This window comes from Diabrotica undecimpunctata, chromosome 1 (genome assembly GCF_040954645.1).
Source record: "Diabrotica undecimpunctata isolate CICGRU chromosome 1, icDiaUnde3, whole genome shotgun sequence".
Taxonomy (NCBI): domain Eukaryota; kingdom Metazoa; phylum Arthropoda; class Insecta; order Coleoptera; family Chrysomelidae; genus Diabrotica; species Diabrotica undecimpunctata.
The window spans coordinates 131,366,343-131,385,678 of record NC_092803.1 but is presented as its reverse complement, the minus strand read 5'-3'; the positions used below and the strand labels follow the sequence as shown (position 1 = coordinate 131,385,678).

At 32.8% G+C, this 19,336-nt stretch overlaps 1 protein-coding gene and 1 non-coding gene across 2 annotated transcripts; both read left to right on the top strand.

Annotated features, from left to right (window-relative positions):
• Positions 1-1,557: 1,557 nt before the first annotated feature.
• LOC140432943 (U6 spliceosomal RNA) lies at positions 1,558-1,664 on the top strand. The gene has a single exon (XR_011949849.1). It is a non-coding gene; the product is annotated as a U6 spliceosomal RNA (small nuclear RNA).
• A 965-nt stretch (positions 1,665-2,629) lies between these two features.
• LOC140435126 (uncharacterized) lies at positions 2,630-3,190 on the top strand. The gene has a single exon (XM_072523848.1). It carries the CDS (start codon positions 2,630-2,632, stop codon positions 3,188-3,190), a length of 561 nt encoding a protein of 186 aa, XP_072379949.1.
• Positions 3,191-19,336: the final 16,146 nt, after the last annotated feature.

Below are 19,336 nucleotides of genomic sequence, written 5' to 3'. Positions count from 1 at the left end.
GTATTTTCCAATATACCTATAATCTGTTATGCTGAGATATTTAATTTATTCATTTCTAGTATATTGTCATGCAATCATTGGACTTTTTTCTGTTTTTCTTATATACTTCTCGAGCAACATCACCTGCTTGGGATAGTACAGATAAGACACCAGCCTGTTTCAGTAACAATTTTACTCTGGATAACCAGTTAGTGATGACAACCATTAGTGATGCGTGATGGAAAAAGTCTGCTTATAGATGGAATACTAAATGATACGTTGACAAAAATAAATGTTTTTTTTAACACAAATTCCTGATTACAACCTCTCTAGGTTCTACTTGTTGACATTGATATTAGAGTCACTAACAGGTGTTGCCAACACTTTACACATAAAAATATACAATATAGAATTATAATACCAACAGTTAAGTGTCATACAGATGATAGAATATCTTAAGTCTTCTACATACACTCGTTTGACTGATTTCTAATTTAACTGAAATTTTTCTAATACTGGTATTTGGGGTTTCCGTAACAGAAAGCAGGATATCAAGTTTGTTGATGTTGTCACCACTAACTGATTTATTTTTATTTACCTTTTTGTATGCGACGGTTGTCACATTACCAGTAGCACGGAATCTATTGAGCAATCTCTCCTTTTTTGGGTGTTTTCTATCAGGATACTTTTGAGCGTAAACTTTAGAAGCTTCTTCTTCTTGTAGTTCCTTCTTCTATCGGAGGTTGGCTATCATCACAGCTATCCGTACCTTATTGGCGGCTGCTCTAAAAAGATCTACTGAGCTGCAACTATACCACTCTCTTAGGTTTCTCAGCCAGGAAATTCTTCGTCTCCCTATGGATCTTTTACCCTTGATTTTACCTTGCATTATGAGCCTTAATATCTCATATTTCGCACCTCTGGTAATGTGGCCTAAATATTCCAGCTTTCTTGTTTTGATGTGCTTTATGACCTCGCAATCCTTTTGTAGCCTTCTTAACACTTCTGCGTTTGTAACTCGTTGGGTCCATGGTATTTTCCTTTTATAGCACCACATCTCAAATGATTCTTAGAAGCTAAGAGACACTTTTTCAAACATTTCCCAATGCTAAGTACCATGTTGACTCTTTCGTAGATAGCGTACTTCTTCTTTTTAAGGAACAACTAAATTTAAAGATAATACACGAATGTTTATATTTTTGACAATTACCAGACAGCCATGTCATAAAGTGACAATGTCATTAACTAACTACATCTTTTGTTTTAAAATTGATTTACCGATTAAGAATTTATATAATGGTAAATTAAGCAAAAACTATGACAACTAGGTATAGGACATTCTTATACTATTCAAAAAAGGAAACTTTTGTTTACTATTACGATTGATTAATAAACATAGTGTTCCATTTATACAGCCTCATTTTACATATTGAATTATCCAATAATGAAACTGTCAATTGTGAACATCCTGTAAAGATATGTTTAATAATCAGTCATGGAATGTAGACAACAAATATCTAACTATTTGTTATAATTGCATAAATAATGATAATAAGTCTTCTTTTAAAATTTGACATTGTACTCGCTTTGGCGGTACATATACTAAAATTGGAACGATACAGAGAAGATTAGCATGGCCCCTGCGCAAGGATGACACGCAAAATCGTGAGGCGTTCCACATTTTTTAGCAGAAAAACGACAAAAGATAATCCAATTTTGACATACAAGGGAGTATTACTAGATGTTATTGATCATCATAAAGTCTTAGGACTGACCTTCGACTCCAGACTTACTTGGAATACACACATACATGAAACGAAAGGCAACTGCTTAAAAAATATTAATATCGTAAAAAGTTTAGCACATTTTCATTGGGGAGCCGACGAAGAGGTATTGCTTACAGTTTACAGATCCATTATTAGCTCAAAAATAGACTATGGTAGTTTTGTCTATATGTCTGCCTCCAAGTCACATCTGAAAGCTCTTGACTCCGTACACAATACAGGCCTTAGGATCTGCTTAGGTGCCTTCAGATCGAGCCCAGCTCAAAGTATGTACTGTGAAGCTAACGAACCACCACTCTGGTTAATGTTAACTCTGGTTAAGGAGACAACATCTTCTTTTGTCATATGCATCTAGCTTATCAGCCAATCCACAAAATCCAGTCTATCAACTAATTATACCACCAAATAATCTCATTCATCATTCTCAGACCACTAGAGCTGCACAACCCCTCTCTTGTATACTAAATTCTATTCTCGACGGTTTTGATCTTTCTGCAACTTCACCCTTTCATATCTCTACACTTTCTCCGTGGCATAAGCAACTTCCGAATGTCAACACTTCCCTTTGCTCTTTCAATAAACATGATACTCCTAAAGCTATAATTAAACAATTGTTCCTAGTCATACTTAATCGAAATCAGTTTCGTAAAGTTCTTTATACAGATGCCTCTAAAAATGATGTAGGGGTGGATAGTGCTGTTGTTTCCTTTTTCAACACTACAAAACTAATCAAACTTCCTGCCGTTTGTAGTGTATACACTGCAGAACTATACGGTATCGTCGAGGCTTTTCGTATGTTGGAACCAACTGACCGCAATGTAGCGATTTGCACAGACTCCTTATCATCAATACAAGTAATCAAAAACATGTTCTCAGATCATCCTCTGGTAAATTTCATACATGACATATATAATAAACTTACGGATCATGGAGTAATTGTCACTATTGTCTGGGTACCTTCACAAGTAGGATTTGTAGGAAATGAGGCTGCAGATGTAGCCGTAAAAGAAGCTTCTACTTTGGATATACCTATATCAAATATCCAGTTGCATAATGATATTAAGAAAATGTTTAAAAAGCGTATATATGACAAATGGCAAGCTGATTGGAACACAACTCAGAATCACTTACACGATATACAACCAGTTATACCTTCCTTAGAGCTACCACTTATGCCCAGAAGACACAAGGTTATTCTAAGAAGATTAAGACTTGGACACACTCGTATTACACATGGCTTTCTAATGGCATCTACCGATTCACCTTCATGCGGCCACTGCAGCAGTCTCTTAACAGTCAGACATTTTCTTATAGAATGTCGGCATCTTTCTGCTAAAAGAAAACAACACCAGTTGGGAGATAATATTAAAGAAATGTTAAGTGAAACTCAGAAATTTGTAAACCTTTTTAAATATTTAAGACATTGAAGTGCTTAGTAAACTCTAAAGTTTAATAATTATGTGTAACGGTTAAATTTGTAAAAAATAAGTACTGTATATTGTCAAATGTAAAATTGTATTATACTGTCATCGTGTCAACGACCTCGTAGTCGAGACACGTTAATCAAAATAAAAAAAAAAAAATTGACATTTCACTCTTATAAAACTATAGCTTATTTTTTGCGTACAATTAGAAAATACAATAAAATACAGGGTGCCAAAGAAAAACATATAACTGAGATACGACGCAAATTATTGGGTTATATTGTATATTTAAGAATACTTTTAACATGTAGCTTTTGCCAACTTAAAAACTATTATTGTAAAATATGTTTTAAATCTTTCACCCTTTCGCTGTATTCTTCCGTCCCGTTAGTGGTGACTCACCCTGTTTACATATATTTTTCCTCCTCCTATTTTCTTTTTCCATTCAATTCTTTATACTACCAACCTAGAATCCCAAATGAATAACTAACTAGCACCACCAAACGAGGTAAGGAAAAGTCGGGTTGATCACTAACACAAATGGACCAAATACAGTGAAGAAACTACTAGATAAAAACTTTACAAAACTTTACAAGTATGTACGAGTAATCCACAATAGTCGTGAACCTGCGTAAACATATAAAAAGAACTCTGGAAAAACAACGACATTTAAAGTCACTACACACCTGCAAAAATGTATACTAGATAGGTTAAAAAAGAGATATAAGGTAAGTCCAGGATGCGGTATTGTTTCTTCAATTTTTGTCATATCTGAGTATTCGTCATCTTATTTTATTCCAAAATTCCTATCATTCAGATAAGTTTCTTTACTTTAATAAAAAAAATATATTATCTAATCAACTTTATTTAATAAAAATTCATTTATTTTTGGCAAACTTATTCCACAATCCATATGTCTAATACGTGAACGTAGGCATTTATCTATAACTGATGTGTATTTACCAGACAGGATGTTTATCTTGTTCTATTTAGTTTAAGTACACACTGGACGACCTTACGTTTCATAAAAATAATTTCGGAAGAAAAGATTTAAATCTGCTAAGAGACTTAGACAATCTGTCCTTGACAAGAAGAAAAAATAACAATATAAAATATCGTCTAACAAAATATATGTTAGGGGACAGTTTCAACAATGATTTACAAATTCAGGATTCTACATTTTAAAACAAATTGGTTAGTGATTTATAACAGCGTTTCGGTGAGGAGGTAACTTTCTCAAATGTACTATTGTATGACTCTTATAATATGGACGTAAACTTTCTTGGTTAGACTCATATTTAAAATAATTTTGTTCCGGGCTTAGAAACTGTAGTTTTAAAATGGGATATTTAAAAGTGCTAGTAAATATTTAGGTATAACACACGTCTAACGAGCACTTAAAGTCCTAAACACTTAGGGCCTAACCGGTTCCTAATCCGGAACTGTATATGGCATCTGGTCATAACATTCTTCCCAAATTATGAATAAAACTGAAAAAATAAACCATTAGAAAAAAAAAACTTTTTTCTACTACTAAAAGATTTTTGAAAGACTAGAAAAAGAATTGGATGAAAATTTAACAAAACATTTACATTTACATATAAGGAGTGCAAACAATTTGAAGAATATGATAATCAAATAGCATAATACCGTCAATTTTCACAAAAAGATTAGAGACAAAGGAACACCAAATACAAATAGGATGTAATATAGCAAAAGACAAGGAGTTTTAATATTTGATATTCGATAAAAACTTACAAAATACTAACAGTACAAAAAAATTACCGTCTTTCTGTAATACAAAAAATATTTTGCTTAAAGACGGCCCTATGTAATCAAAGAAGCAAGAATGCTGCAAAATTAAGAAGAGCTGGAAAAGCCATTGGTAAAGATGAAATACCGGTATATCTTATTTAGGTTATCAAACAATAAAATCTCGACTAACATATCATCATCATAATCATCCTAATTAGTAATGTACTGTAAGTATTTCTGCTAGTAATTCATGGTATAATTCATTAAGAATTATTGTAAAAAGAGATAAATAGAGTTTGGATTTACAACTGAAGAATAAAAGGCTTAAGAAAGAAATAGTTTAGTCGTCAAGTGCTAATATAATGAATTTAAGATGTAAACTAACGTATTTTTAAAAGTTCTGAACCTCAACACATGTCTTTTCTGAAGGTGCCTATCTCCTAATGATGTTGTCGACCGCGTTGGCCCACCTTATACTATTTACGGCTGCTCGAAATCGAAATAAATCAGTTGCCGTTAGACCAGCTATTTCCTAAGATTGGCCAGCCAGGATATGCTTCTGAGTCCAGGGCTTCTCTTATCCCCAATCTTGCCTTTTGCCTTGTAGAATTAATAGTAGAAGTCGATATTTATTATTACGCATTATGTGGTCAAAGTAAGCAAATTTTCTGTTCTTTAAGGTGTTACTAATATCTTTGTCTTTTCTTAGCCTCAGGAGAATAGTTATCTTAGTTGTGTTGTGTATATATTAGAACATTAACATACATCGGTAGCACCACATTTCAAATGCCTCTAACCGTAACATCTAAGACTAGAATTCTTATGCGTATATTGGTACTTAAAAAAGTTGCAGAGCATCTTTCCAAGAGCGTTCAAAGAGTTTCTAGGTTTTTCATTACGAGTTTTTATTTCGTAGTTATGATTCCAGATATCCTTAGTATTGCTGCCCAGATATCATATTTTCTCCACACTTTCTAACGGTGTATTGTTTATTGTAATTTGAACGTTTATGCCAGTGTTCTGGATAATGATTATTATGTTTGTCTTGTCATGTGTATTAATTTAGTTTTAAGCCGTATTTGTAATATGTTTCAACAACATTATCTATCATTCTTTGGAGTCTTTGCATACTATCTGCCAGCAATACGGCATCCTCTGCATATCTAATATTGTTTATAAGTTATCCATTTCCTGAAATTCCATTTTCTGATTCGTTAAAGGCTTCTCTAAAGATGTTTTGAGTCTATATAAATAATGCTGGTGACAATATGCAACCTTGTCGAACTCCGTTTCCGGCAGTTAAGATCTCGGAGAGTTCATTTTTGAATCGCACTGTTGCTTTTTATTGGAGATATAAGTTTGAGATTAGTCTTATATCGTTACCATCGAGTCCTGATGTTTTAGGATATCGATTAGTTTCCCATGTGGCAGTTAGTAAATGCCTTCTCGAAATTAATGAGACATGCATACACATCACAGTTAACATCCTTGGCTCTTTGTATTAGAATTTGTAAACTGAAAAGTGCTTCCCTTGTTCCGAGTCCTGCTCTGAATCCAAATTAAACTTCACTTAGGTGTTTCTCTAATTTTGTGTGTATGCGCGAGTTAATGATAGTAAAGAGTACTTTAAGTACATGACTCATTAAACTAATTAATCTATATTTTTCACCTTTCACTATATATCATCACCAAATAAGGTGATGATAAGTAAAGTTCTCTTAGCTGATACAGCACTCCAAGGAGAATGTAAACAGCCTCGTCTATCTGCAAAGGTAAAAAGATATTGGAATAACATAAATGATTCATGAAGACTATTGTTTTTAAATTTAACAAAAAATTCTGTAAAAATTATAACAGTTTTTTTTTTTGTGAAAAGTAAGTTTCTGTCAGAGTGTATTAATTAAACATCCGTACTGGATAAATACAATAATTCGCAGGCTTGTTCCATTGTGCCAAGTTTAAGAGATGGAGGATCGATATAAATCTTTCATTGAGTACTAGATTTACTGCGTATGAATTTCCATGGTTGTTATTTGTTTCTTGATATAATGAATATTTGACATATCGTAATATAATAAACTAGCGAACTGCAGAGGTATTAACTTGTTAAATAACACCCTTAAACATACAACCAACAAGATTTGTACTTAAAGATCATGTACAGATGCAGTATTTGTCATAAAGCAAGATAATTAGACCAGCGTTTCTATGACTCATTGACGTGAAAATGCATTTGACAAAGTAAGATTCATAGATCTTTTGTATAATAAAGAAGTTCCTTGAATTCCATGAAAACTATGGAAACTTACAAGGTAAAAGTTAAATTAGATGAAGAGCTTGAACCTGTAGACATAGGCAACGGAATAGGGGAAGAGTAATTATGCCATATGCTCTTCAATTCTTTACATATTTAACACAAGAGCAAAAAAATAATATGACAATCTTAACTCAGAAGGAACTATTGTAATTAGTAAATAACTAACTACATGTAAATTAGAAATAAATGGTGTGAGCATTGACTAAGTATTGAAAGCAAAATATTTTGGGCTTATACTCTTCAGTTATGGAGACCTAGAAAGGGAAGTGAGGGACCAAGTAAAAAATTAAATATACTGGCAAGATGCCTTACTGACATAATAACATTATGTGGTGAAACCAGCTTATTAATACTGAGATAAAATCAAGAATTTATAAAGCCAGTATAAGACCAATAATGATAGCAGTGTTCATCAGAAACAAGACGCGACACAGCCACAACGCAAAGATTATTAGAAACGGTGGGGATAATAATAATTACGCGATATATGCTGAGAAACCGAAAGTATAGTGAAGACATTGGAAGAAAATCAAAATCATCATTTCAGTTCGTCTATTCATCTATTTTGATGCCATAAATGGCACTGAATAGATGTATTAACATTATTCTAAAGGTTTATAGTACGAAAAATTCCAGTTTCTTAGATATGATAAGGTAACAGAACAAACGTAAACGAAATGGAGTTTTCCCATATTATTTTGTTAATACTTTTTTCAGTTTTAAAAAGACGTATCACATCTATCCAATTCTGTATCTGTTGAGTAGTTCACAAAGTATATTGAAACAGATCGTAAGGTAAGGTATTTGTTACTCTTTTATTAAATATTAATAATAAAGCTTCAGCACTATACAAATACCGTTGAATAGCTGCTTACAGGATCAAGCCAAACTAACTAAATCGCATAATTATGTATTCATCGTCACATGGGTGAAAGGAGATCAAACAAACGTCTAAGACTATAGCCAATTAGTTTTTTAAACCATCCAAGAGAACAAACAGGATTCTGCAATGGATCTGGTACAAATTATCACCTAGCATACATAAAAAACGCTTATTGAAGTAGACTTTGAATACGAACGGCTTCTAGTTTCAATATTTGTCGACTAGAGCTTTCGACACTGTAAAACCGATATCAATATTAACAGTTTTAAAAATTTACACAATAGACTACCGATATTCCAATATTGCCCAACATATATACAAATGCTACTTCATCAATTAGCGTCCATATCTTGACTTAGAAAATAAAACTAAAAGGGCAGAGAAATAATACGTTACTAAAATTTATTTAAGGTTGTATACAGGTTTACATTTGCAGCATGTACTTAAAATATTAGATTGTGAAACTAAAGATTTAAAGATTTGTTAAAGACAGCTGAATTATCTGCAGATAATAAATGATTTTTAGATCAGATAGTTTTAGTAACTACGAACTTAAAGAGGCGTATAAGAAATTCTGAAAGAACAAGTAACTAACAAAGTAAGTTTAAGTAAGTTAAAAAATATACTATGAAAAATCAAAATGATGATCAATTTAGTATAGGATAAACCACTAAAAATAGAAAACACGTATTAAACAGTAACAAGTATATTTGCCTAGGCCTTTTTATCTCCTAGACTAACTATTTGAGCCAACGAAATAAACATAATTAAAGACAACCAAACGTGTGAACTGTCATAAGGACAGCTGTAGGATGGACACGATATGTCAAACTATAAAACTTGAATTTATTAGTCAAGAAGAAATAAAAAAAAAATGAAAATATTATTTTGGTCTCTTAATAAAAACCGTTTCGTGCAGTATTTCTGCAATTCTTAAGTTCTACCGATTGTGAAGTAACATAGAGATGTACAAATAATGTCAATTACAATAGTTTTCGTTGTTAAAAACTCATTATTTAAAAAATACAGTAAAAATTATAACTATATTACAAAAAAGGTCACAAAATTCTTAGAAGGGATAATGTTTTATGGTTAAGTTTGTATAAAATAAATCGGAAAATGGAGCCAGGAGAAACAGTATCTTGTTTGAATTAGTGAGAAGCGAGTCATTTAAAATATTTATTTGAAAAAAAGACCTTGACAAAAAGCTATTTTTTTTTAATATTAAAAAAACCCATATATGGTTATGTACGTCAAATATAACTAAAAGAAAAACCAAAATTTTCTTAAAGAGACTAATGGTATAACTTTTCAGTAAAAATCACACAATATATAGAAATTATCATAAAATTGGCAGCAAATAATTGTTATGGCAAAAAGCTTCTTTTTGAAAACCTAGCTGAGATAGAATAATCAACCCTGATTTAAAATATATTAATGACATTTAACAAAGTAAAATAGCAAATAAAACTTGAAAGTAGTTCAAATCCAAGAACCACTTGATTATTCGGTGAGGAGGCTGGACGTGACGTCGAGTGAGGGCATCGTGGATCAGAGGGTTTGGTTGATTTTTTTAACATTAAACCTTTTAATCTAAGGTGTTTAAGGAATAGTTATACCGTACAATATCCAGAACAAATAGTATGAATTGTACAAATCAATGAAGAGGAAGTACTAAAGAAAATGTGATTTGAATAAATAGTACTTAAGATAGTATAAATCGTAGTAAAAATCCATATATATTGAAAACTCCATCATTTTTTCACAGGTATTTTCAAGATAAAGTTAATTTCATGTAATGAAATTAACTATCTTTCAATAAAGTCGTCCCAGGAAGGCACCTTAAAAATATTTACAATATCATTTTTAAGTCCTTTACTTTAAAATGTAATATATGTGTGATTTGTCATTATAAATTAAGGAGAAAATTAAATTAAACTTTTTTTTGTATTACATAACTAGTAACCAAACTAAGTAAATTATATTTTGGGAACGATTTTCAAAGTGGAAATCGAAATTTAAAACTAAACGTATTTTTAACTAAAATTGTGGTTAATTCCCATTATACATAGTAAATAAGATGCGTATGTTCTACGCGTCAAATTAAAATTTTTGTTAATTGGTCTGTTTCTGCGCTCTAGCTGTCTAAATATGTATTTTTAATTAATATCTTAATATCTCCGACATTATGCGGAGTATTGCAGAATTGTCGGAGATAATTCTTTACAAGAAAAACTATTTTAAACTAACAAAATATAGCAGCTACGTTACTAACCATCCAGATGGAACTGTCCACGGTGGAGCTGCTGTCATCATGAAAAACGGCTTGAAGCATTATGAACTACAAAGATATCAAAAGGATCACATACAGGCCACAAGTATCGCAGTAGAAGATAAAACAAGAAGAATTAACTTATCAGCGGTTTACTGCCTACCCAAATTTAATTACAATGTCGGACCAATATGCACACTTTCTCCAAACACTAGGTAATAGATTCGTAGCAGGAGGTAAGTATAATAGAAAAAATACAATCTGGGGCTCGCGACTAACAAAAACAAAAGGACGGGAGTTACTAACAGCGATAACAGAAAACAATATGATATTTACTGGAGAACCTATATACTGACCGACGGACCCTAATAAAAGAGATAAAGATAAACGAAATAAAGGGATTAACATTAAGCTATTCAAAGTAAAATCGAAGCTAGATATGACATCTGATCATAATCCAGTTATCTTAACTATGTATATGAATATACAACAAAAGCCTATACCTCCAAGATATGGCAACGAAACAGAACTCAAAGTAACAAGAACAAATTCAGTAAAGCTGTAAGAGAATTAAAAAAATTGATACAAATGCATACCAATCAAAATATACAAAATCGTCTCGAACAATTGTCTTCATCAATTAACAATGAGTACCGGAAAGCCACAAGATACTTAAAGAATCCTATAAATTTAATACATTCGATGAACATTTAGTAAAAGTATTCCGACCACATAATTTTGTATCAAGCCGATCTACGATCCGATTCTAATAAAGTTGACAATAGAAAAATTTACATACAAATAATTGAAGTCAACCATCTTGGAAGAAATCGACCCGAAAAAATCTCCTGGCTACGACCTTATAACGGAAGTATTACAAAAGCTACCCAGTAAGAGTACGAGTTGTATCCTGCAGATATTAAATGCTATTTTGAGACAGTTATTTTCCGCAACAATGGAAAGTAGCGAAAGTCATAATGGTGTCGAAACCAGAGAAGAAACCTGATGAAATTACATCGTATAGACCCATCAGTTTGGGTAGCGGGTAGATACTCTTTTACGTTCCCGGTAGAAGATAGATCTACTTCAGGGATGCGACCCTGCCCACGTCAGCCATAAGTATCTCCCAATATCCTGGTACCTGGAAGAAATTATGTCCTAAACCCATTCTCCCACCTAATTACCAAAGTTTCCATTCACATGTCCTACTCTGGCAGACAGCAGCATCAGTACCAACATAGAGCGTAAGGGAAATGATCCTGGATCGGTATATTATTGGATACTAGAGCTGTTAAATTAACCGAACGATTACCGGTAAAAGTATCCTCTACCTGTTGGTCAACAGCTACGGGTGGAAGAACCGACACGTGGTAGGGCACTTCATTGCCTTGGAGCATAGAAATTAACTCTGAAGGCGGAAGAACTAAATTAGTCAACGGCATTGGGATGTGGAAAGCCAGGGGATGACTATCACATTAAAGATCCGTAAGGATATCCTTAGTAAAAATCATCATGGATCCACTAATCGATAATTTACTTAATGATCATGGAGCTCGAAATCCAAGATCCGGCAGGGGAGAACAATCAGATTTAGACGACAGGGCCTCTCAGATCGTCATCACGGTAAATCCCTGTCAAGCAAATTAGAATAACTCTATAGCCTTGAAAATCGGAACATGAAACGTAAGAAGTTTATACCAATCAGACAAACTGGATAACGCTGTGTCGGAAATGTGCAGAATGAAAATTAACATACTGGGCCTTAGCGATATACAATGGCCTAAATCAGGAAAATGTAACACCAGAAATGAAACAATGTATTATTCTGGAAACAACGACTCCAAGCACAAACAGGGAGTTGGCATTATAGTTGATAAGAATTCTCAGAAAGCTGTTTGTAACTTTGTTCCCTACTCTGATCGAGTATTAATGCTGTCTCTAAACTCTCATTTAAAACGTAAAATAAATATAATCCAAGTATATGCACCCACTGCAGACAAGGATGAAGACACCATAGAGGCCTTCTATGAACAAATCGACAATGTCTTAAGGCTAACTAAAAGACAAGATATTAATATTATAATGGGCGATTTGAACGCTAAAGTGGGCCAAGAAGAAGTGGAGAATTGCGTGGGGGCATATGGACTCGGGGAAAGGAATGAACGTCGCGATAGGCTTGTCGATTTATGCGTCAATGAGGAACTTATAATTACAAATACCTTGTTCAAACTTCCTTAACGTAGACTATGTACATGGAGGTCACCAGCTGACAAGAACAACAAAATAGTCAGAAATAAAATAGATTATATTATCGTCAACAGAAGATATAGAAATTCTATAATATCATCTAAAACTTATCCAGGAGCGGACATATCCTCCGATCACAACCCGGTTGTTTTGTCGATGAGAGTGAAACTAAAGGTCAACAGCCCTAGCACCAAGAAAATCATGGATACAAGACGTCTAAAACAAGACAACACATATGCGGAAACGAAATTTAAAATAAACGAGAACTTAAGGAAAGTCAAAGAAGATAATGCGGAAACTCTAACTGTTGACCAAAAATGGGGAAAAATTCAACATGCCCTTGTGTCAGTTGGAAAAGAAACCCTCAAACCGCTTGAAGAAAAAACAAAACCTTGGATGACAGTAGAACTTCTTGAAATTATGGAAGAACGAAGAAAACATAAAGCAAAAGACCTGAATAAATACAAAGAAATTCAGAGAAACATCAGAAAGAAAATTCGAGAGGCAAAAGATGCCTTGCATCTATCGGGGTGGCTCTCCGATAGATGCAAGGAAATAGAAGATCTGGATAAAAAGTATGATGTAATAAAGTATAATTTACACAAAAAAATCAAAGAAATGACAGGTTCTAGAAAACGTACAAGAACGAATATCCTTAAAAATGATAAAGGGGATATTATTTCTGATATGAAGGAGAGATTATGTCACTGGACCAATTACATCCAACAACTATTTAATGATGAAAGAGAAGAACTGTCATTAGAAATCACCGAGGATGCCGGACCACCAATATTAAGAGAAGAAGTCATCTATGCTATCAAAAACACAAAAGAGGGTAAAGCTACTGGACCAGATGATGTGCCAATCGAATTATCGAATTATAAAACTCATCGATGAAGATGTTATTGATGTAATGGTTGAACTCTTTAATCTAATATATCAGACTGCCACAATCACCAGACAATGGCTGCAATCGACCTTTGTAGCAATTCCCAAAAAGCCAAGTGCAACAACTTGCTCAGATCACCTAACAATAGCTTTAATGAGTCACACACTTAAAACATTTTTAAAAATAATTCACAGCAGAATTCTTAAAACTCTTGAATATGAAATTAGTGACACACAATTTGGCTTTAGAAATGGTATGAGTACAAGAGATGCTTTGTTCGGCTTGAATGTGCTGGCTCAGAGATGCATGGACATGAATCAGGACATGTACTTATGTTTTGTAGACTTTGAAAAGGCATTTGATAAGGTTCAACATAAAAAGCTTGTAGATATATTAAAAAGCAAAAATATTGACAGTCGTGATATGAAAATTATATCTAATTTATATTGGAATCAAACTGCCAAGGTAAGAGTTGACAACCAGTACACCCAAAATATCAAAATACAGAGAGGAATCCGCCAGGGTTGCGTGCTGTCTCCACTAGTTTTCAATGTCTACAGTGAAACGGTATTTCAAAATGCGCTCTCAGACTCAATAGAAGGTATATCTATCCATGGAGAAGTTTTGAATAAATTACGTTTTGCAGACGATACAGTAATAATGACGGATAACAACAATAATTTACAGAACGTAATGCAACGCCTTAATGAACGCTGTCATGAGTACGGACTGAAGATAAATTTAAAGAAAACTAAATGCATGATCATGACTAAATCTGCACATGCAAATATCCAACTAACTATTGAAGGTACTGCAATTGAGTCTTAATAACTATAAATACTTAGGAACATGGATAACATCAGATGTAGACCATACCAAAGAAATTAGGACACGCATTGAAATAGCACGTGCATCATTCATTAAACTTAAAAAGTTTCTTTGTTGTCGGGATATAAGGTTAGAACTACGCCTGAGAATGCTTCGATGTTACGTGTTCTCTACTCTTCTTTATGGCTTGGAAGCGTGGACACTAAAACAAGTCCATCTGAATAAGTTGGCCGCCTTTGAATTTTGGTGTTACAGAAGAATCCTACGAATATCATGGATTCAAAGAATGTCAAACGTGGAAGTAACTAGAAGGATAGGAAATGAGGCGAAAATAATATTAACTATCAAAAGACGAAAACTTGAGTACTTAGGACATGTTATGAGATTGCAAAAATACGCATTATTACAACTTATTATGCAAGGCAAAATCTGAGGAAAGCGAAATGTGGGAAGACGAAGAATATCCTGGTTTAAAAACTAAAGGGAATGGTTTGAATGCAGTAGTGCAGAACTTTTTAGAGCGGCAGTCAACAGAGTCCGCATAGCCATGATGATTTCCAACCTTCGATAGAAGATGGAACTTAAAGAAGAAGAAGACTCATCAGTCTATTGCCAATTATACCTATTGCCTATTATATTATATATATATATATATATATATATATATATATATATATATATATATATATATATATATATATATATATATATATATATAATATAGTATATATATATATTATATTATATATATATATATATATATATATATATATATATAATATATATATATAATATTATATAATATACATATTATATATATATATATATATATATATATATATATATATATATATATTATATAATATTGCCTATTATAAGTTTTTGAGGAATTTTTGCTAAAAAGCCTACCTTGCCTAAAAATAAAAAAAATCATACTTGATTACCACTGTTTCCGGTGGGAACATAGCACTAGCCAATAGGTACAGAAATTTTTTTAACAAATCGACAACGACGTAGAAAATAGCCGATACTGTTCCGCAGTCTTTCTAGATATAAGTCAGGAATTTGATAAGGTCTGGCACACCGGTATACTCTATAAAATCAAAAAGCACTTACCACATAGATTCAATGGTGTACTAGAATCTTATCTAACCTACAGATACTTAATAATTAGACACCAAGAGGAATGCACCGACTTGTACCCAGTTGAATCAGGTGTACCCCAAGGGAGTGTTCTTGGACCTTTAATTTACCTACTATACACCATGGATTATCCTGAAACACACTCAACGAGAGTAGGTACATTCGCGGATGATACTGTAATATTAACATCACATCAAATGCAGCTACTGCTACGAAAAACCTACAAAATTCACACAACAAGATCGAACTTTGGCTCAGCAAATGAAAATGAAACCAAATGAAGCCAAATCCAAGCACGTAATCTTCACAATGAAAAGGGATACCTGCCCATCGGTCACAATACACCGTATACAGCTTCAACAAATCAATGACGGAAAGTACCTTGGTATGCATTTAGATAGTGGAATGACGTGGAGAACACATGCCTTTACAAAACGTAAACAATTAGGATTAAAACGGCACCAAATGTACTGGCGCATTGGCAGGAAATCCAGCCTAAAAATAGAAAATAAACTCGTAATCTACAAATCTGCTCAGGACCGACAACAATGGAGGAAAATAGTAAACGCGGCTAAGACTCACATAGAGTTGTAGAGCCAAATGATGATGAATCTACAAATCAATCCTAAATCCGGTATGGACATACAGAATAGAACTCTGGGGGGCATCTAGTACCTCAAACCTTGAAATCCTCCAAAAATTTTAAAATAAAATTCTGCGCATAATAACAGATACCTAAGAACATATTGGTATGTGCCCAATTTGATAATCGAGAGAGACTTTAAAATATCATCCGTAAAAACAGAAATAACAAGTTACAGTAATAAACACAAAAGCCATTGATCATCGTAATATGCTATTGCGTAAGCTACATGAAACCACAGGTAAAGTGCGTCGCTGAAAACGATTCAAACCAACGGACTTGAGTAATAGATTTAGATATAATAACATGTGCAATAGTGGTTTTGTAAACTAAAATTAAAGATATCTTCTCACTGGACAAAATTCCTACATGTCCTTAGCGATATTCATCAAAAACTGTTACTTATTGTTCGTAGCTTAGAACAGACTGTAAATAAAATGGAGACAAAAAAAAACTTAATATCTAATTCTATAGACGATTCTATATATCTACGATTCTTTAGATAATTCTATAAATATTACCTTTATGTTCTTTTACAAAGTTTCCTTACGATAGCCGATACTGTTCCGCAGTCTTTCTAGATATAAGTCAGGAATTTGATTGATTTGATTGATTATCTTTTTGTGATTATCATTAATTTAGTTTCATTTTCGGTTTATTTTAAAATCGTAGGCCCATCTTTAGCTCTAACCCCTGCTATTCAGTGCTGTTAGTATTTTCTACCAAAGACCAAAGTAAAAGACGCAGGAGAACATGCTGCCAAATTAAAATGGAGCTTCGCAGGACACAATGCCCGACTGAAGGGTAAGAGATGAAACCACGAAATACAACAGTGGAGGCCATGGTTAGGAAAAAGAAGCAGAGGAAGACCACAAATGAGATGGGCTGATGATATTAAGAAGATCGGAGGACACAACTGGAAGCAAGTGGCGCAAAATAGAAGACACTGGATTGATTTGGGGGAGGCCTATGTCCAAAGTTGGATAACTTAAGGCTGAAGAAGAAGAAGAAGAAGTATTTTCTACCAATAAAAACTACAAAACTACATAAAGTCAAGAGTCATGGGCCCATAGTCATGTAACTCCAAAGGAAAAAAACTACGTATAGTCACAGAAATTGGAGGGTGTCTAAACTATGGAGTATGGCAATAAATAGAGACATGAACAAATTGCTAAAGACAACAGAGTTTAGAATACTACGAAAAGGAGCCATAAAAACGTGATTAAATGTTCATGAGAAAAGGTGAGAAACAAAAGCAATAACATCAGAAGAATATGCGAAAACAAAATCAAAAGTAATTAAAAAAGGATATTGAACTGAAAAAAATAACGTTATAGACGAAACAGTAATATAAAGAAGTGAGTAAAGGAAGAGTTTATCTATTTGGATACAAAATTTGTAATAATAATTTTAAAAATATTTAAATATATGTACATAAATAAATCTTTAAAAGATTTACCATCAGTCTACCAAGCTTTCTGTTAATATAAAATTCTTTTACCACAAAGACGTACAGCAAAAATAAAATCCCTAGAAAAATAACAACTTTCTAAAAGTACTTAGCAAGAAAAGGAGCTTAAACGACAAGTGAATAACCTTGAAACTCTTTGTAATGCTAATAAACCTACTGCAAGTGTCCGGCTAAACTAAAACCAAGGCTAGTGAAATTTCCAAAAATTTTGATAAGAAACTTTTAAGCTTAACTAACAATGAAAGAAAAAATAAAGTAACTGCGTCTTTGTTGCCATTGTCTTAGTGAATTAGAGAAAGTTGTAATTCATTAGATAAGAAATATGAACAATGAAAGTATTAAGGAAAAAACTAAGGAACCAAATAGTTTAATTGTCGAATACTTTAACAAAAATTCTTAGTAGGTAAATGAAAAGTGAAGGTACTTTTTTACTATTAAAAATAAGTAAAACCGAAGTTTACGGACATGTTTTGAAAAACGTGTGCTCTGAATTTCCACTCGTTTTTGTTTTATTTCCTTTAATGTGTCTGGATAAAATGTCACTGACACAGGTTACAGTATTAAGTTACAGCGTACTTATATCGTACAAGGACAAATAACCAAAAGATAATAAAACACTGACAAAAAAGTTAAAAGTTAGAGATGTACAATAAAATATTTCAAACTAAAATTATACAAAATAAATTAGTACATAGAAGATTCTAAATATTCCTTTCTTCTTCTTCTTCTTCCTCTTTATAAGCAATCCTGCTTGTTTACTGGTAGATTAATACCTCTATGAAATGTTGTCATTACATCTTTTGCGAGGTCGTCCGATACTTTTTCTGCCGATTGATGACTTATCTCTTGCTATTTTGACGACATGGGTCTTCCCCATTCTGTTTATGTGGGTATTCCATTGTTTTTTTCTATTTAGTGTCCACTCGTTTACACAATGTACGTTATGTTTTTTTGATGTCTTCACTCTCTTTCGACATATCAGCGTATTTCCTGTAATTCTTCTCAGTACTCTCATCTCTGCCGTTTGGGCTTACACTGGCTTTATAAATTATTGATTTCATCTCAGTATTAATGTGTCTGTTTTTTCATATAGTGTTATCTTAATTCATCCTGCCAGTCTATTTGCTTATTGTACTTGTTCACTCACTTCTTTGTCTAGGTCCCGTAGCTAAAAATTTCAAGATATTTTATTTCCATTACTTGTTTAATATTGATGCCATCAATTTCTATTTTACATCTGGTTGGTTCTTTGCTGATTACTATTGTTTTAGTTTGCTAAGATGGGATTGTCATATTAAATTCTTTTGGTCTTATGTTAAATCTGTGGACCAGTCTTTGCAGACTTCAGACAGAGTATTTTTATTTCTTTGTTTCTCATTCTGCATCCTCTTTGTTAACGGTTTTTATGATTTCATCCATGATTAAATTGAAGAGCATAGGGCTCAGTGAAGCTTCCTGTCTTAGTGTCTATTTCTAGAGTTTCTGTTAACTGTCCATCGATTCTGACTTTTATTTTGTTGTTTTGTTGGATGTTTTCAATAGTTTTTATAATATTTAGGAAAACTTCTCTATTATACAGAAGATAGATTACATCTTTAAGCCTTACTCTGTAAAATGCTTTCTTTAAGTCAATCAGACATATAAATGCTGGTCTATTATACTCTAGTAATTTCTTAGTAATTTGCTTTATGACGAATATTG

Coding starts and splice junctions, on each gene's coding strand:
- LOC140435126 (XM_072523848.1), top strand. CDS start 2,630: ATGTTCTCAGATCATCCTCTGGTAAATTTCATACATGACATATATAAT.